General features: G+C 39.6%; 2 protein-coding genes across 3 annotated transcripts; one reads left to right on the top strand and one right to left on the bottom strand.

Moving 5' to 3' along the window:
- The first annotated feature begins 864 nt into the window (after positions 1-864).
- Positions 865-14,684, top strand: LOC111229642 (rab11 family-interacting protein 1-like). The gene is made up of 5 exons (XM_022756061.1): positions 865-1,668; positions 7,431-7,867; positions 7,998-8,925; positions 12,317-12,422; positions 13,086-14,684. Exons 1-5 carry the CDS (start codon positions 1,319-1,321, stop codon positions 13,287-13,289), a joined length of 2,025 nt encoding a protein of 674 aa, XP_022611782.1. The 5' UTR covers positions 865-1,318; the 3' UTR covers positions 13,290-14,684.
- Positions 14,685-16,023: 1,339 nt separating this feature from the next.
- Positions 16,024-19,878, bottom strand: LOC111229629 (prolactin-releasing peptide receptor-like). 2 transcript variants are annotated; one of them, XM_022756040.1, is made up of 3 exons: positions 19,790-19,878; positions 17,839-18,319; positions 16,024-16,868 (listed from the first exon to the last, which is right to left on the bottom strand). In XM_022756040.1, the coding sequence occupies exons 2-3, from the start codon at positions 18,297-18,299 to the stop codon at positions 16,232-16,234; spliced, it is 1,098 nt and encodes a 365-aa protein (XP_022611761.1). In that variant the 5' UTR covers positions 18,300-18,319; positions 19,790-19,878; the 3' UTR covers positions 16,024-16,231. The 2 variants fall into 2 exon arrangements, with proteins under 2 accessions (XP_022611761.1, XP_022611769.1); XM_022756048.1 differs by having other exon boundaries at positions 19,786-19,858.
- Between the last annotated feature and the right edge of the window lie 267 nt (positions 19,879-20,145).

Genomic DNA, 20,145 nt, shown 5'->3' with positions numbered 1-20,145 from the left:
TTTTTTTCCTAATGTGTCACAAAATGCCTGCTATTTTGCTGAAGAATGGAGCACCTACCAGTTGTTTTTTTCAATCATATGCATTTCCAATTATTTATAACTGAATGTTAAATTCTTCAAAATGTTCCAGCTTCCCTAAATGAAACATTTAGTCTGTGGCATGTACTCTTTGGATATTACACAAGCCTACCAAACCCATGAGAATGTGGTGATAGGAAACATTTTGTTCTCCGTTTTACACTCCAGTAAAGATCAACCATTAAAGGGACATTGCCTGAAATCAGTTTTCTCTTAAATATCTTGATGAAGGCCTGATGAACAGATCAAGTACAAGATACTAACTGAGAGATAAAAGAATTAAATTTCACCCTGTTTTGCTTTGGATGACTTAGTTTAACAACATTTAGTTTTGTGAACATACTGTTCCCTGAGCTTCCACAAACAAACAACACTATCATCGGTTTTGGTGAGTCAAAACATGTCTCTTATTAAGAAAAGGAGCTTTTTAGATTTGCATATCTCTACCTCATTAGCCAATTACAATAAAAAATTTCCTGCAGTTACACTCTTCAAGATATTTTTGAATTCCCTCTTTAATTCAGTGATATATTTTCAAAAAATCTCAACTTGCAGGTTGTAAAGCCGAAATAAAGTGAGAAAAATAATTTGTCTGGACATCTTCTATCCTTTAGAGTTAAATTAGCATCACTGGACTCAGTTCAGTGTTAATGTTGTTACCCTATTTAAGTCTTCTATGACTTTAGTGAGGCTAATCTGATTCCTGATCAGTGGCTTGTATTGCTTGTTAACGGTCCGCGATGTCTCAACGCCCTCCTCCTCCACTGTCCAATCACTGATGCACTTTAAAAAACGGACAGAAATATTAGCCAATCAGGTGGCGCTATGTAGGGTATGGGTGGAAACTCGTAACATCAGGGAAGTGAAATGTTCAACTTAGCGGAGGCAAAGCAAGAGAACTGTTTTTATGGAAGCCTCTTATGGGAATTAGTCACACAGCAGTACTGTACTGGTTGGATTACACAAGCTAGTGCTAGCGTTGTTGTTGTAAGTTGTTGTTAACTCAACTAGGGTGTTATTAGAAGCTTAGATATAGCGTTACGAAGAGGGAGAAGTATTACGACATCAACCTGAGCTTCCTGAACTGAAGTCAAGCTAGGTAACCTAAACCTACAGCCGCAGAGGACGCCGAAGGTGAAAAACAAAGCTCAGGAAAAGGTTAACCGACAGTGAGACGTTGTAAGCTATTCTTATAAGACGAACCGCATTAAGTTTTGGTACATCTTAACCGAGTTTCGCCATGTCTCTGGCCGACCAGAGCCAGCAGTGGTTCCCTACGAGTGTACAGGTAACGGTGCATCAGGCTCGGAACCTGCGTGTCAAGGGCAAAAATGGCACCAACGATGCCTATGCCATCATCCAGGTGGCCAAAGACAAGTTTTCTACCTCTGTGGCAGAGAAATGTGTCGCTCCAGTGTGGAAAGAAGAGGCTTCGTTTGACCTGCCACTTTTCCACCCGGGAAACACTGAGCGCTGTACACTGTATGTCATAGTAATGCACCGTGCCCAAGTGGGGCTCGACAAGTTTTTGGGTCAAGCTGTGGTAAACTTACTGGATCTTCATGACAACAAGTCTCGCAAAAAGACAGAGTAAGTGACAACTGCTTGTTCCACTGTGTCACTTTGGTTTGGGGTTATTTGCTGTAGTTAAGGCTTACAAAGGTTTCCATTAGTTGAGGCAGAGTGACTGTTTCCTCTTTTAGTTCCCTTTAAACCTTTATTCCAACTAAATTACAACACAGCATCACCCCAAGTCTCAGCACCCTTGCACAATGACACTATAGTCCATCCACATAACTTCAGTCTTAGTTCAAAGGCTTAGTGTAATGTGGATTACATCACAAAACTTAACAGTTTTGGGTAAACTGTAATCTTTCAATGAATAGCTAGTCAAACAAGATTAGATTTATTTCCCTAAATTATTTTGAGCCAAGATAGACAGAACTGCCTTTTCTGTAAAAACTTGTTTCCATATTCCCCTGAGTGGTTGAAGCTAAACAGACTTTAAAGGAGGAAGTCCCTCCAAACAATTAGTGTCAAACTTGCCCCAATTTTACTATGACTGATGACTGACTGTATTTTCATTTCATTAGTTGGTTTGCCTACACTTTTGTGTCATGTTTTGACGTGGCAAGGGACTTGGGTTTTTCTCACTTGTCCATTTATTGCAGCCTTGGGCTCAATTTAACTTTTTCTAAGAGAGCATTACCTAAACTTTTGTGGCTTATGAACACCTACCTACCTGATTGTGTCTTTTACTGACACAGTAATCCTGTGTTGATTTAGATTTTGCCCCAAATATGAAACATTTTACTCCCATAATTGTGCAGTGGTTGAATTTTGTTGATATGTATGTAGTGATTACCAGACACAGCATATGTTTTAATGAATACACAATTGAATACTTCACTCTTGCATGGCATTTTTGTGTACACACATCAAATAGCCTGCACTTTTAAATAGACCACAACTTAATTAAAATGTGTACATGGTGATGGAGTCTTCCTCCCCTCCCTCCTCTTATCAGTGTCTTGGAGGAAAAACAGAAACCATGGAGTTGGTGGGAAAACAGGCAAAGATTATTCTAATCTCAGTAGTTCCTTCTGTTTTCCCTCTTTCCCTTTGACCACTCCTAGGCGTTTGGTTGAGACTTTTACTTCATAAACTGGTGTGAAGCCAACTCTGTCACTGGCAGCTTGGTGATAAAGGCCTATCTGGAATTCATTTTCTCATGTTGCTGCTGTTAATGCTGCACATTCCTTAGGATTATTTACTAGTTTATAATACTTGTGTTCACACCCAAACGGGTTAAATGAGTCAGGATGACATCTGTGGTTTGACATAACATGGGTGTAACGTGGGTGTAACAGGACTCAAAACATTGCATTAGTGTTGAATTGGGATACACACACCCTCCTATGCAAAAGAAATTTTAACATAGACTGTCCACTTTTTCCCACACTGCCGAACCCGTGCCAATGTGGTCTTTAATTCTGAGATGACCTTTGGTAAAGACTGAGTGAGCTGTGAGTTCTCAGTAATAACTCAAGCAAGGGCAATCTTGATATGATGCTGGAATGACCTCATTCATTTCGTTATTGTACCGTCATATCTGAAATGTTATCTTGTGTTTGCTCAGTAAGTCTTTACACTTACATGGTTAAAGTTCATTACTTGTTCTTTCCTTTCAAAGTCTGAACACCCTAATTCTCCTTGCTTGGCCTGCTCCTTCTGTCTCTGTTAACATGCAATATGCAGGCAGGGTATTGCATGTTGCATGTCATCGCCTGAAAGCATGGTGTTAGATTTCCATCCTGCTTCCTTGTCATGTTGATACAGGGTGTGACACTGAGGACTTTGTTGCTCTGCTGGATGGGAACTCTACAGTTGCCTCTAATACAAAAGACATGTGTTGGAGATGAAATCAGTTTATTTTGCCAAGTATTTGAGTTTGTCAGAGAGTGGAAGTCATTAATGATCCCAAATCATCAGACAAAAAAGAGAAATACTAGGAGAAATGTTAATTCAAAGGATTAGTTTTATATTACATGTAGGGAGTTATTTGGTATGGAGTGATTTAAAAGTTGTGATTTGACTGTAGGGCTGCAGCTAATGATAATTTTCATTAGTGATTAATCTGATTATTTTCTCGACTAATTGACTGATCATTTAGTCTATAAAATGTCAGAAAATTGTGCAAAATTGTTCAAAGTGGTGTCTTCATATGGCTTGTTCTGTCCATCCAACAGTCCAAAACTCAAACATATTCAATTCAAAGCTGGAACCAGGGAACATTTGGCATTGTTGCTTAAAAACTAATCAATTATCAAAACATAAATTTTCTAGCAATTTACAAATTGATTATTTACCTAATGATTGCAGCTCTATTTGAATGCATTTTTTACATGAAGAAATTATTTGTGGTCTTGACCGAATGTTTTTAAAGATTCTATGATAAATTGATATGGTTAAATTTACAATAATGATTCTTTTCATTATTGAATTGCGAATGATTTTCTTGATTAATGTATTAATTGTTTGGTCTATAAAATGTTAGAAAATAGTGAAAAATATTCACAGTGACAATTTCTTGAATCCCAAGTTGACTCCTTCAGATTGCCTTTTTTGTCCAGTCTATTGTCCAATTCCCAAGGAAAGAGGTTTTCTGGCGCAAATGACAAAGAAAAGCAGCAAATTTGCACAATTAAGAAGCGTGAACAGTGAAAGTGTGGAGTTTTTGCTTGATAAATTATTTAAACAATTATTCCATCATCAGAATAATTGCAGATTAATTTTCTGTCTGTTAGCTAATCATTTTAGCTTCTAGATATTTTGGAGTAATGATACTGGACCAGTTCCATTTGGGTCAGAGCCAGTTCTTCATTTGTTCAGAAACCTGAGCCATAATATTTATTTTGTAAACAAAGAGCAGAGCAGTGACACTAAAAATATCTCCCTTCCTGATGTACGGTTTATATTCATCCAGCATGAGAGTCACCTCCAGTGAATTCAAACTGAATATCAACTTTTATTTAAGAACATTTTTAAATTAAATAATATTTTCTGATAATTCTTGAAAAAGTAACCTATTAATATTTTACTATTTACACCTTGTTATCTTATTGGTTGAGTCCATTTTGGTGCCCACACTAGGATAAACACAGTCTCTCTTGTTAATCATTATACATGTTAGAGAAGTGCCCTTGACAGTCAACAGAGGGAACCTGTCCAGCAGGACCGGTGAGAGCGTGCATCAGGGGCACAGCTCTGTATTTCTATGCAAACAGGACAGAACATGCTCACATTGTCAATCTGTTAATAACCATAACTATATTTTAAAGTGCATACTTTTCTACAATTGACGTAGACAAGACAAGAACAATTGTCTGTGTCTTGATTGACTCGAGACAAGTGTGATCTTTCTGTCAATGTGGTTAGCAATTGTTTGACTTGGCATGCTCAGTTTAGGGCGGGAGATGGAGAATGTTTGTAGTGTAACTTTCATTACTTCACGTACTGTACAGCACCTCCCTGAACGTTTTCAAAGTGTTTGAAAAATGTTGGTTCACTCCCATGCTTGTTTCCTGGATGTTATCCCCAGCCTGCCTGGATGTCTGCTACATGACATGAAAATGAATTCTGCAACAATAAACTCCATATGAACTGCAGTTAACTGCCTGGTTAATGTCACAACATGTTTTCTATTTAAATTCGATGATAGATATCTTCAGTATACCCCAGTTTATCTCTTACCAGGTTAGACTGGACCTAATTAGGACCCACATACAGTATTTTTCTACAAAACGATCAAAGAGGAATTCACATAGTGACCTTTAGTTTAAGTGAAACAGTCGGAGGGCTCTGATGTGGAACAAAAGAGTTCAAAAGGGGAAAGGCTCACTATAATGGGCACTTCTGGTACAGCATTACTACATCTAATAATAGCAAGGCTTTAATTATACAAGCAGAAAGCATCGGTATGTAATTGCAGTAATAGCTTGTTTTGGCAGGGTTTTAGACAGGGCTCTCCAGAACACTCCTACCTTTCCCTTGCAGACAATAAGTGCTGATCCTGTACAACAGAGCGGACATTTGGGTGGGAGTGGGGGTGGGTGGTGTCTGAACAAAGCTGTAATTGTCAGGCTTTATCTGTGGTTGGCATGGTACTCCCAACAGGAACTGGAACAAGCCGTACACTGGATAATGACACCTATCAGTCTCAGGTCTAATTAGACACATCAGGAGGATGCCAACAGATTTGAAGTGTTTGAAGTCAGAGCCATTAGAAACCAGAGGATTTATGTAGGGGATTTATTTACAGTATGCTGTTAATTACATTCAACCTGCATTCAACCCCTCTGAAATGAGCCTATATGTTGCCTTGTTTACAGTTGTGGGGGCCAACCCTAAATGCCTGTATAGAAGAGTAACCCCACAACTAAAACATGTTTTGGCATGAGTGTCTTGGTTTGCAGTGACACTAACAATGCACAGCAGTTGAGTATAAGATTAATATGAACTCGGATTCAATAGCAGTGCGGGGCTGCAACAAATTATTATTTTTGATTTAGATTAATCTGCAGATAAATTATTTATTAAATAACAGAAAACAGTAAAAAATCAAGTTGCCAAAGCCCACAGTGACATCTTTGGATTGCTTGTTTTGTCTGGCCAACAGTGCAAAACTCAAAGATATTTAATTTCCAATGATAAAGAACAGTCAAATGCAAACAAAATCATTGCATAGAGAAGCCAAAACTAAAGAAAGTTTTGCAAGTTTGCTTAATAACTCACTTAAATGATAGAGCAAGTATCAAAACTGATAATGCTGAATTTTCTGTTGACCAATAAATTAATTATTTCAGCTCTAGTGCAGGGTTTTAGTAAAATGGACCAAATAAGCCTGTAACTATTATTTTCATTATTAAGTGTTGATTCATTTTCCGTTCCTTTAAGTCTTTTTTATTTTACATAACATAAAGCTGTATCAGAAACAGTCATTTACCACTGTTTCAATCTCAACTGCAATTAAATTATTTCACCTGTTTCCTGCACAAACAACTTTAGAGTCCCATATGTACATATCTTGATCCAGTTCCTGGAAAAGAGTAACATGCTCTGAGGACAAGTGGAAACCTCATCTCATCTCACTGCATTTTTTCTGTCTAATAGTCTTTGTGTGTGACTTTGAGACTAATTGCTGGAGGTTTGTTGCATTTAGTGAACTGTGCCAAAGGTCAAAGTTTTAATTAGAGCGCAACCGATTCATCGGCCTATCACAGATATATCGGTATCGGTGCATATATTCTGCGATATGCACTGATATGAATACTTTAATTAAGAAGCAATAATGCAGTGGAAATGCACGGGTCAAGTCAAGTTATATAGGCAGCATTTTATGTATATTTGATCCTTTGTTTTCATTCAAGTTTAATATATAATATATATATACTTATACTATATAATAATATTATATAAATTATATATATATATATACACACACACACACACATATTTGCTCTTATGTTTTTTATTTATTTATTTATGTTTCTTTTTATAGTTATTTTATTTAATTCCCAGTGAAATTTACTGTTTCAGTGCACTGATGTCATTTTGGACAATAAAGTTTATTGTGAAACTGTAAAATAACCTGCTTTCATTACGTATCTTTTTCATAAGTGTTTATAGTGTTTATTATATATCTCTATATATAGATATATAGATTGATATATACATATATCAATATCTAGTTTTAATTTTAAAAAGCCTTTCATTAATTTTGAGGAAAATTTCTATGATTTTGCAAAAATTTGCTTTTTAAACATCTGATTCATTTTTTCTGTCATTTGCAGTTGGTTCAAGCTGGTGGACAAGACCGGAAAAGAGGACAAGGTTCGAGGGGAGGTGATGCTAGACATACAATTTATGAGAAACAACATGTCAGCTAGCATGTTTGACCTTTCTATGCAAGACAAGCCACGCTCCCGCATCTCTAAGCTAAAGGACAAAGTCCGTGGGAAGAAAAAGGATGGCTTCTCTGACTCTGTTTCAGCTATTGTTCCCTCTGTCAGCCAGGTCCTCACCGACAGTGAGGGAGAGGCTGATGCACAGTCACTCAATCAGTCTCCAGGAGTGAAAAAGAAATCAAAGCTCAAATCCCTCTTTGCTCCCAAGTCAAACTTGCAGCGCAACATCTCTCAGTCCATGTCTACACTGGGGACTCTTCCCGAGAAGAACTCATCTCTCAGTGGCAGCCGCTCATCTGGACTCAATATAGACTCTCCTGAAGGTAACTTCAGTACTCTGTGTGTTCTGTATGTGGACAGCTCTGTCTTTCCTTTTCCTTCTCAGTGGATGTTAAATAATGGGGTTTTGTATGTCTACAATGACATCATTCTTCTCTGTCTCTCCTCCCACAGTTAAGAAGAAATTCAAATTCCTCGGACACAAGCGAACAGGCAGCTCTGACAGCAAGGTGTCTCAGGGTCCTTTCTCTCTTCTGGGTCGCTCCAAGCAAAGCAACAGTGACCTGAACAACCTGTGCATCAACGGCAGCCATGTGTACGCAGAGGAGGCAGAGCCCAAGAGTGGATCTACACTCAGTCTGAACAGTTCAGGACAAGGGTCTGTGGAGGATGTCCGCAAACACACCTCTGATGCCTCTGCAGATTCCCTTAGAAGTGCACCTGTCCCCGTCTACAGACGTGAGTCAACAGATAGAGCTATACTGGAGCAACAGCGCCATCAAGAGGAGGAGGAGAGAAGGCAGGCAGAAGAAAGACGCATGGCAGAGGAAAAGAGGCTGGAGGAAGAGGAGAGATACAGGGCAGAGGCCAAGAGATTGCAGGAAGAAGAGGAGCGCAGATACCAAGAGGAACAGGGGAGGAAGAGACGCTTAATTGAGGATGAAGCAAGGAGGAAGAAACAGAAGGAGGAGGAGGAAGAGAGAAGAAAGCAAGAGGAAGAACGCAGGATAGAAAATCAGAGGCTTGAGGAGGAACGTAGCAAAGCAGAGGAGCAGAAACGACAGGAAGAGGCCTCCATGAGCGACAGGCTGTCATCCCTGTTTGGAATGATCAGAAAGAAGGAGGAGAAAAAAGAAGAGGTACAGCAGCATTCGAAAGAGGAGTTACCTACACCAGCTCCTCGCAGTGACTCAAGAGATTCTGATCAACCGATCTCTCACCACCCCACCAACCCGTTTGAGGACATTCCCCTCAGCTCAGATCTTAGAGTTAGCAGTAATGAAAGCCCAGCTGATCATCAGAAATCCAGCCACAACCCACAACCCCCATCTGCCATGGTCTTCCTCAACCGCACTGCTAAAGTGTCTGCAGTCAAACCCAGGTAAACCCCCTCTCATTTTGTTGGATTACATGCTCTTAAAAAGTTGCTGTTATGTAATAATGTTGTTGTTATATCACCGCTGTGATGCTGGGGATGTTATTGGTTGCTTGTAGTCACACTATTTTTAGACTTTTGTGACTGGAATTTGATCAATGGGCTCGCAAGAGTACCCACACATACCTTCACCTTTGGTGGTATGTGCATTATATTATATTTTTTATATAATGTATAAAGCTGATCCTTTACAACAGCAACAGATCCTGTATTTGCGCCTGTTATCCAGACACAAGTAGGAGGCACGTATGAATTAGAAATGTAATTTAAGAAAACCTAAACACTGATTTTTTTTCTGATTGTTAAGTTTCATCCTACAACATGTCTGTTACCACTGAAACTTGCGACCACTGAATTTCACAACTCGCCGTTCTGTTTCTGTTCATGTTGATCTTTGAGAGCCTTTCGCCTGTCTTGAATTACCAAAACTTTGACTTCTATCCAGTGGTTGATGGACCGGTTTGACCAGTTTGGTCTCTATACAGATGAGAGTCTGGGTGTGGCTTGTGTTGGTGAAGATGTTGTGGAGCAGGTTGTGGACTGAGCTCATAAGGAGTCACTGAGCCTCAGAGTAACTTTGCATATGTCTTGAGTGAATGGAGTTTGTTTCTTTTTTAAAAGTTTCTTGTGGACTGGATTGGACTGGATTTTTTATTTTTGAATCATAATGGTAAGGGGCTTGAACTTGCTATTGTCACAGATGTTACAGTGGTCCATGTTTTCAAGGAAGTGTCCTATATGGCAGATAGTAGCCAAAGCATTTAAAGATGTTTATATCATGTAGTAGTGATGTATACATTTTGATGCCATGTGGAATAAATCTTAAAGCAGAAATGTTCCATTATCATCTTTACATATTGGAATTTCAGTCATGGCTAAAAATAGAAACAATAATCACAAGACATGTGAATATCAGAGGTTCTGTCTGTAGGTTGGCGACTGACAACAATTGACCATTGTATGAACACATGAATTTGTCATATTTAATGGCAGCCTTTGAAGTTTGTTGTCACAGATTTGTTCTCAGTTTTATAAGCTTCATCATAGTTATAAAGGTTTAAGTAAATATTGAATTGTCTAAGAGCTACTTTATGTGAGGCTTTAAGTGGGAATTGAATAGTTTTTGTTGAGTGACTTCTTGACATGTGAGATACTTGTGACATTGGTGATGGGTTGTACATTGGTGGAGGTGACTTCAGGTAATGTGATGGTCACACTGACCTGTAGGCCTTTGTTTTCACTCCTTGGCAGATTGGCTCAATCTCTGGAGTCTGAACCCGCTGACTGCCAAACCCCCAGTCAGCTGTGTCCTTCCCCAACCACCTCTGAGTCCACCCTCTATAGTGTCCCATCTGAGTCCCCTGATAATTTCTCCAACCTCCACTCATCCTTGGCTTCGCTAAACATAAGTCAAAGCCTGTCTGGTTCCCCCTGTGGCAGCACAGAGAATTTGTCGTCTGTGGAATCTGCAGGATCTTCACCCACCATGGCAGACAAGAAGAGAAGAGCCCCGCTGCCACCCACGTATTCCGTACCTGGGACCGAAACTGGAAGAAACCGCCTTTCACCAGTCGGAGAGATCAATGACCCTGCATACGTAGAAGCAGATGAATCGCAACAAGGCAAAACATTTTCTATACCACTTCCTGATTATGAAACCCTCTTTCCACAGAAGAGGCACGGAGTGCAAGGGCAAACTCGATGGGATCATATAATCGCTGAGGTCAATCAGAGACACAGAGACACTCCTGAACTTCTGGGTCCAGAGATGAGTGTGGATGGCCCAGAGGAGTATGACCCAAGTCCAAGGTCTTCCATATCACAAGAAAGTCCTGCTATGAGGCATTATCAAACACATCCTCAGGAGACCAAACCTATATCATCAAAAAAAGTAGCTGCCCCAGCTCCTCCTAAACCAGTCACATCATATACTCATTCAGCAGCAGATTCAAGTCAAAGCCAGAACATTGCTCACCAATCTGTCATGAGACTTCATCAATTTGCAGTCCCAGGACCTGTAAACACTGACATCTCAAGCAGAGAAAGTCTCTCAGGGATCTCCAGGGATGGAGCAAAGAAGGCGTTGCTCCCACCTGCGATAACACGTGCATCCAGACCAACTAGCCAAATGGATACAACAGCACTAGAAGATCAGCAGAAAGGGCAAGTCTCCATGAACAAAGATGCACCTACAGCCAAACCCAGACAGAGGGTTAACGGCAAAGAGCCAACACAGCAGGAGGATTCAGCATTATTTCATGTGAGCAGCATGGACAAAAAGGGTGGGCAGGCAAAGGAGAACTTAGCAGAGTTTGACCCGTTCTCCGGTACTGAGCGTCTTTCCAAAGACCGATGGGCACATCTGAAACAGAACCAAGACGTCAACAACCCTTTTACTGGCAACATACAGAAAGAGCAGAAATCTGACAATCAGGGAATGACGACAGATGATCTTGATAAAATCTTTGGTCAAGAGAAGCCAACAGATCATTTTGCTAGTTTTAATGGCAGTGATTCAAACAAACACAGTGACTACAGGAAAAAAGGTGATGATTCGAAGGAAGCCGGTTTTCATATTTTCCAAAGAAGGAATTCACAGAGGCAAAAACACGTTCTTCAGTCAAAAACTCAGTCGGATGATAAAAATTTAAAGTCTCGTCAAGAACCAGCATCTAAAGAAGAAACACCAACAAATCAAGGCCTCCCCACAAGAGATGTCATGAATGAGTCTGTTACACCTCAGCCCCAAGCTGATGTGAAGACACAAAGCAATTTTAATGGAGGAGAGAATCCATTCGGAGCTGAACCTTTTCCTGTGCCCTCTGCTTTGACGTCGTCAGAGCCCCCGCGGGTGGTTATGGAGGAGCCAGCAGGAGGTTTGTCTGGGGGAAAGGAACTTTTACAAGCATGGATCTCACCGTCTGAGGTTCAGCCTGTCAGTGCTCAGAATAGCAATGGAGGTGGGCTAGCCTTGACTGCACGCAGGTGAGCTTGAAGAGGCTACTCACAAAGACTGTTTATCTAGATTTGCATAAGGCTGCTGCTGTTGTACCAGCTAAGGTGTTGGATTGATTTACCTTGGGTGTGACTATTTTGAAAGCTTGTGATTTCTTGGCTTATTTCCTCATTATGAGTTTAATACTATCAACTCCACATGAATCACAGTGGAAGGATTTGGAAGATTAGAAATACACTACATTCAATTGTTTAATCTTTAACTCCTGCTTAATGTTATTTTTTTATTATTATTTTCTCTGACGTTTCTGTACATATTGTTGCTACTTACTTGTAGTGATCTTTTGAGGGCTTTATAATAATGTGTGTAATTTCTTTACAGGCCTCATCCTGTGAAGCCTCTGACCCCAGTTGAGAGCCAGCATGCCACCAGCACCCAAGCTGTGAAAGAGATTAAGGTCTGGGACAGCACACCAGGGAAGATTAAGGTACTGTCATGACATATATGACACACTGGGTCCAAATCCCCAACAGATTTGACATGTCCCTTTACAGCAAGTTAAATACATTTTCCTGCAGGAGGAACTCTTGGATGCATTACATAACACCTCATTTCACCCTATAACATAATCTACATTATAAATGTTTGCACATAGTGTTTTTTTAGTTAATCCTCAGAAAGTTTCATGGAATTTGAATATTAACTTGACTGAAAAAAATATCAGATGCAATTAGCAGCAACTGCAATGTGATTGATCTTCCACCTTTGAAAACATGTCACAGTTGACTCTGAAAATATTGTTAAATATTGAGTTTTATTTTTAACCTCAGAAATAGCACTTTGACAAAAACAATTCTTAACAAAAAATCGACTTGCCATGTTTTTCGACTCAGCAGATGGAGTTTTTCTCACTTGTCAATAAGTGAGAAAAATTCCATCTGCTTTATAACAAGATTTGGCTGAAAGCTGTGGAAAAAAGTAAGTAATTTAGACCTAGATTTTTTTTTTCTTTATCTATGAGAAAGCTTTTTTGAGTTTTTGCTCTCTGTGGATAAACCAAAGAGCTCTTAACAGTTTCATATGTACTTAACTAAATTAAGCAATAAGTTCAGAAGGCATGTGCTGTACTGACATTTGTCATGTGCCTCAGGTGGCAAACTCAGGTGAAAGTGGACCTTACACTCAGCTGACCCAGGAAGAGTTGATCACACTGGTGGTGAAGCAGCAAACAGACCTGTCCAGGAAGGACGCCAAGATCGTTGAGCTTGAAGAGTACATCGACAACCTGGTGCTCCGCGTAATAGAGGAGAAACCCAGTATCCTGCAAGCCATTAACCATGCCAAGCCAGTGTAAGGTTACGGCTACTGGAAGGAGAGAGTCACGCTTAAGGACTCAGTTCTGTTTTTTGTGTGAGTTTGTACTTTAGTCACTGTGTACTGAGAGACACGATCTCAATGAAGGTCTTAGGGCATATGCACTTTTTTAGTTTCAGAGCCAAATTTGTTTGAGAATGCTGGAAAATGGCCTCTGAACTAATAATACTTTGTGATGACTTAATAACAAGCAAGTAAAAATCTTTATGTAAGCAAATTAATGTATTTCTTTTGACACTAAGGTACTGGAATTTGCTTTAAAAAAAACTTGTTAAATGAAAGTATATTCAACATCTTGGTTTATATACCACACTTGATGACACTTGTGTTGAACTTTATTTAATACACATACAATGCATAGAAACGTATAGTTTTCTTAAACTATTTTCTGGCCTTTTTTTTACTCTTTACACTGGGCTTTGTGTAACTTACTACTGTGTGATGCATGATCACATACATAACCTTATACATACATAACCTTGGAGTGCATTACTGCAGATAGCAACTATGAATTCTGACCTTATCAGCTAAATCAAGATTAAGAACATTTATATAACAAGTGCACATTGACTTTTGCCTCTACCACTGAAGTCTTATTTTTTTTTCTTTTTTTCTTTTTTTTTTTTGTCGATCCTTTTATTATTTTTTTTACCAGGCAGTTAACTACATTCCTCACCTGTTTTACCCACCACAGTTGAATGTCAGCTGGTTGTCCAGTCCTTAAGAAGATATTGTGCCTACTTTTGCTTCAAGGAGGTGTCATTTAGAATACCAGCAATTAATAATAGCAAGCAGCTACTATATACTGTACATTTTTTGAATTACACGGCAGTTACAGCAGTTTTTTTCCTTTATGTGGTTGTAATGTAGCCTGTGCACATAGATGAAAATAAAATATTATGCAAGCAATAGTACAGATAGAATCAAACTATTCTAATAATAATGTAAGATTTTGATCACTGTGATGTTTGTGTTGTATTTATAAAATAAAAACCGAGAGATGATCAAAAACAAATCATCAGAGGAAGAGTAAATGACTCAGTATCAGTAATACCCAGCCTTGTCTTTGTATTTAAACTACACTAATGAATGAAACCTGCATCTATGCCTTTACATGATAATACTGTTTGATGTCTTGGCAGAAATTATAGCAATATTAATCTTTAGAATGTACAGACCTGTGCCTTCAAAACCTTTTTCATGACTTCTGTTTGCTGGATGGAGAAATGTCGGCTACCTCTCTTCTTTTTCTGCAGAATGGTCAGCCTGATGTATCAAGTGTCTGACATTAAGATAATACTACAGTCAATGTAAAACTGCTGAAAGGAGTGATGCTGAGCAAAAATGTGGTTTTATTTGAAATAAAGACACTAATTATTTCACCAGATTGTTTGTATCTGTGATTGCTTACAATAATTTCATGGTCATTTTGAAAGAAATAAGTATAAGTGAAATATTGATTTATATCACTGTTATCATTATACAGTATAAGCCTTCAAACAAGCTCCATAATGCATCAGCAATTTCAGTTGTTGCTTTATGTTCTTTTCATTATGTCTTCTTCCATTTCCAGAAAGTTTGTGTTATGTCTATTAATCATTTTGTGTATTATAAAATTTATCAAGGAAAAAAGAATTTTACAAATATACAAGAAAGAGATAAATTAGGTAGGACTGATCTCCAAAAATTTTAACATAAATGCAATACTGTATAATTGTGGCTAGGATAAGTTTGGTGATAGTTTCTTTTATAGTCAACAAATCCCAATCAAACTAACACCAACAATGAACTGATCCTACAGGTACAGTACAGTGTATCTGAAGCCTGACATACTGTAGCTCATTACCCAGTGCCATAGACCTCCATTCTTGTCCAAAGACTATTAAAACACATCAGTGAGAGTGACCAGCAGTTTGAGGAAATTATCTAAAATTATCTTGTCTGTTTATTTTTTATTTAAGTATATATTTGTGATTTTTAAAAAGCCTGCTGCTTCAATTAGAATGGGCTCAGTGATGGGCCAGGGAAGTGAGAAAGTATTGAGAGATAGATTAATGCACTGTTGGTTCAGGTCTTCTCGTGCTGATAGTAATGAAAATACAGAATTTTGTCAGCCTTGTCATTGAAGTCCTGGAAGTCAGTATTTTAATCTAGCAGAAGATCTAAAGAAGATTGTTTTTCATGTTCCGCCAAATAGATCATACTTTTTTAATAAACTGGCCTAATGAGAAAGACAGCAGACAGTCAGTCCACTGTGTTTGGACTTAAAGTGGAACTCATCAATTTTACACATCAAGGTCTGTTTACAGGTCTCGAAGAGTATAACTGCACATGTAAAAAGAAAGTTGTATAAAACCTTTTGTGGCTCCAGAGGGAGCTGCTCAAAATCTGCCTCTAGTGATGTCACTTGAGTCAGTGTTAGTTGTGTTTGAGGACTACAAGTTTGAAAAAGTAATAAAAATCTGGGGGTATGGAGTTTGAAAGCAGTGAGCTTATCAGACCTATGCAGTTTCCTCCCTATCTCTGCTTTAAGCTTGCAGCTCGAGGCTGCATTAGCTGTTGTCACTGACAAACCCAAAACTGTGACTGGACTGTCGGCAGTCAAGCTGCACTGTGGGTAATGTAGGCACCAGGTTTTGACCAGGAAGGAGAATCCATGGATCAAAAAAAGATGAACTGTCCATTGTGAGACCCACAATGTGAAATCAGTGGAGTGCCTTTTATTTTTAATTAGCATTTCGGTAAACAACAAAGCAAACTACAATGTGGCTGCCTCAAGTTACAGCTAGAGCACTATACAGACTAGAGAATCCTACCTGTCTAATTCTGTTAGTTTAGCTGTATGTTACCAGAACGAGATGAGTTTACTCTACCGTCCAAAGAAGCAAAGACTAACCAACAGTAGCCTAAAACACAGGAACTTCACAAAACCACACTGGCTGTAGCACAGTTATTGGCTGAGATGCCAATGCGACGGCGGCATGTGAACATTTTGCGAAGCTCAGCACGGAAGCGGTCGTGCAGCCAGGCGTAGAGGAAGGGGTTACAGCAGGATGAGCTCATTGCACACAGGTGACAGAGCAGCTGAATGAGCAGAAAGTACCTCTTATCAATCAGGTCAATGTCAATATCGCGCAGAACGTTGAAGACACTGATGGGCATCCAGCAGATGCCAAATGCTGCCACTACCAGGCTCACTAGGCGGAATGTCTTGCGTTTGCGCATGCGCTGGGCCTCCGCCTGGCTCTGGGTGTGGTGGCCAGGTACGACACAGTTCCGTAGTTTGACAGAGATGCACAGATAAGAGATGCAGAGCGCTGAGAGAGGCAGGACGTAGGTGATGAAGAGAGTGCTGTACGCGTAAGCCAGCCGCTCCCTCTCCTGGCCCATCCAGAACTCCTCGCAGATGGTGAAGCCCTCATTCTTAAACTCCACATGGTAGGTGTGAGCCACAGCTGGAGCCACCAGACCACAGGACAGCAGCCAGATCCCAGACAGAAGGTAAGTGCACGCTAAGACTGAGATGCGCTTTTTCAGAGGGTGAACTGTGGCATAGTATCTGTGAGGAAGGGGAGGAGACGACAGAGGGGAGTTGGATTAGATTTGATTTACCTGAACTGTGGGGGAAAGCTTGCTGGACGAGTGTATTTCAAAGAAGAAAAGCAACACACAAATGACATTAAAGCTGTTAAGCACCACACATAATATAGCCTCATGAAGTACAGAACTCTGTCAATGCCGTATAAAAAAAAAAAAAATCATCATATTCAGATCTGCCCTCGCATCCAAGGGCAACAAACAAAGCAGGATTTGGGCTCCGTGCACACAGCTTGGTATGAAAAGCACAAAACCCTGGAGACCTGAGGAAAATGTGTTAATTATAGTCTGATAAATCCTTTCTGTCCTTCATACAGACAGATTTACATTTGAAGAAACCCAAAGGATGGGATTAGTGCACAATATCTGTTTGGAGCTGTAGGGGATCTGATGTGTAGTGTAAGCTGCCATAAAAGACATTGTATAACCTTCTCAAAGAGCAAAATGGTAAATAATGAATTTCTGTGGCGTCTCAGGTCAACACACCTACACATCACTGAACTTTCATTAAGTTGTGGCGTGCAGAGAGAAAACTCTTCAAGATCTGTCATCCTTGAAACTTCTCAAGTATGCTTTCTCAAAGAAATACTCCACAAAACAGTTCAGGAATTGTAGTATATTATTCAAAGAAGATTTAAGTAAAAATGTGTCCCAGATTATTGAAATATATTCCTGTATTATGCTTGTATATGTTCACTATATTCCTGGAAACTCTTTGAGTTATTTTCAGAGCTGGTATATAAAATCCACCACGTCCAGGTAGTTACATTTGCGTCAGCCTCTGTAATTTGGTGAAATTTTCTTCAAGAGATGGTGACATTCATTGTGAGGAATTATGCACTATATTATTTATACATTTAAGCGGAGTTTATTACAGGGTGACCTCACACTTTCTCGCTTTTTAGCTCATCTGGTGACTCTTTATGACTTACCTGTCCACACCGATGGCAGTGAGAGTGAAGACTGACACGTACACCGTCACAGGCTGGATGAGGTACACCAGGTAGCACATGAAACGCCCAAACACCCAGCCATGTGGGTTGAAGGCGTAGGCCAGTGTGAAGGGGACACATGTAGCACACATCAGCATATCAGAGAATGCCAGGTTTCCGATGAAAAAGTTGGTGACGTTGTGCATCTTGCGAGTGCGGCAAATGACATAGAGGAGCAGGTAGTTGCCAAACACGCCCACCAGAGCCACCAGAGTGTAGCAGGGAATGATGAGCAACTTGAAGGACTGTAGCAGCTCCACACCCACAAACTGAGGGCTGCGCTTGGAGGAACTGTTGTGCAGTGCCACCTCAAAGACCTGACCAGTGTCATTTCCATTCACATCATGCATCACATATGGGGGGGTGGGCTCGGCTGTCCAGCCACTGCCTGTGCCCTCCATCCCAGAGGGCTGGTGTGAATCTGGAGGGGTGACATCGTGATTACAATAAACTACAGTGCATGTATTCAACAGCATGCACCATAAACTATGAAGCACCACCAAGCCAAGCATACGCTGAAAGACATGAATATCAATTTCCAAGTGTGTCACTGTGTGTCAGTTAAGTTCAATGGAAATTTTATAATCCTGTGTAACTGCAGATAAACTGTGCATTTTAATTAGTCAGTTCCTTTTCCAATTATAATTCTTTCTTTATAATTCTTTTTAATCCTTTGTGATAACACATTTTCCAATCCTACATATAGCTCCAGAGAGAGAAATCACTGTATTGACAATAACTTCCTTTTATTAGAATACAGTAAAGTTTCCCTTGACTAACTATAATTAGAAACTGCTGCAGAACTATGTTTCTACCATTCTGTTTGAAGTCTTAATTGAGTGAGGTTTATTTCTGCAGTGCAATTCTGCCATGAAGTAGAAGTAACCACGAGCCAGATGCCGTTCAGTTTTTTAAATACAAACACTGAATATTAAAGCCAATGCTAAGTGTGTGACTCAGACCTGCTCTGTGCATGTGCAGCACAGGAGACGTTGCTTGTACATCACATGAGTTTAATTCAACTGAGGGAATCTAAAGGACACATCATGGCAATATACAGTAACTGCATGATAGCAGGACAATACTGACATAAATGATGAACTCTGTGGGTAGAATGGAGTTACTCAGCAGGAACATATTTGGCAAAAACCAATATTTTGAATGGACTGTTCAGATTTGTTAACAATGCTGGTTAAATTTAAAAAAAACAGATGTGGAGTTCTTATAGAAAATTTGAACTGATTAAAAACACTCATCTGTGAAAAGTGTTGAACAGGTGAAACATAGAATACGAAGGCATATATGCTAATTATGATTTCACAGTATGTTTAATCAAAACCATAATTAAAGTCTGAAATGTCCTCCCTGAAATCACTCTCAAACATAACAGCGTCTGTACAGAATGATCTGCTCTGCTGTAACAAGTAGAGCAGATGTTTTTTTTTTTTTTGTGAATTGTTTTTTTAACACTGCTGCATCCCTTCTGCCAAGCAGAAAAAATGCATACTGATACAGTGGTATCAGGGACATTAACGTGAACGAACATCAGTGTAAGGCATCAGAAATATTTACTGTCCTTCTCAACCTGCGATAGAAGGAAACAGATACAACAGATATACAAAAGTCGAACATCGAACATACCAGGATCATACGTGGACAAATCAAAATCCTTTAAACTCAAACATGAACAAGTAAGTTAGATTTTTCTAAAGAGAAAATTATTTTAAATAGTTTGCAGTGGCAAAAAATTAATGCATGTGTTTGCATCATTTCTGCTTCGTCTTCTCAACTCAAATGGTCGCTGTACTGACTTTTAGTCGGGCGTAACTAAATTTACGTTAACATGACAATCTTGCATCTGGAATTGAAGAAAAAAAAATAACACACCTACCGTATGTTGATTCTCAGTTGTCAGCTAGAGAATATCAATGCAGAAGAGATCCGGCGCGGAGCCTCCGTGCGCCTCTGGAGAGATGTGCGCCTCTCACACAAATGGACGCTGAGCGGTACTGAACCCACGCATCCGCGCGCTGAACCTTGGCATTTATTCCATGTTCATTTCTATTGTAATTACTGATGTTACAGTCGTCGTTAGGAGTTGTGTGTTAGTTGCCAGGCGATCAACAGGTGCAGCCCGGCTTATGAATGATGGCTTGCGCTTATATCTGCCTTTAAACTTGACTGACAGCAGGAGCTCCTGAGGCTTGGAGGTGTCTACGGGGAGGATAGTTTATCCTTCATAGCCTC

This window comes from Seriola dumerili, unplaced genomic scaffold, assembly GCF_002260705.1.
Source record: "Seriola dumerili isolate Sdu_G_001 unplaced genomic scaffold, Sdu_1.0 BDQW01000017.1, whole genome shotgun sequence".
In the NCBI taxonomy this organism is placed as follows: Eukaryota; Metazoa; Chordata; class Actinopteri; order Carangiformes; family Carangidae; genus Seriola; species Seriola dumerili.
This window is presented reverse-complemented; position numbering and strand designations above follow the sequence as displayed.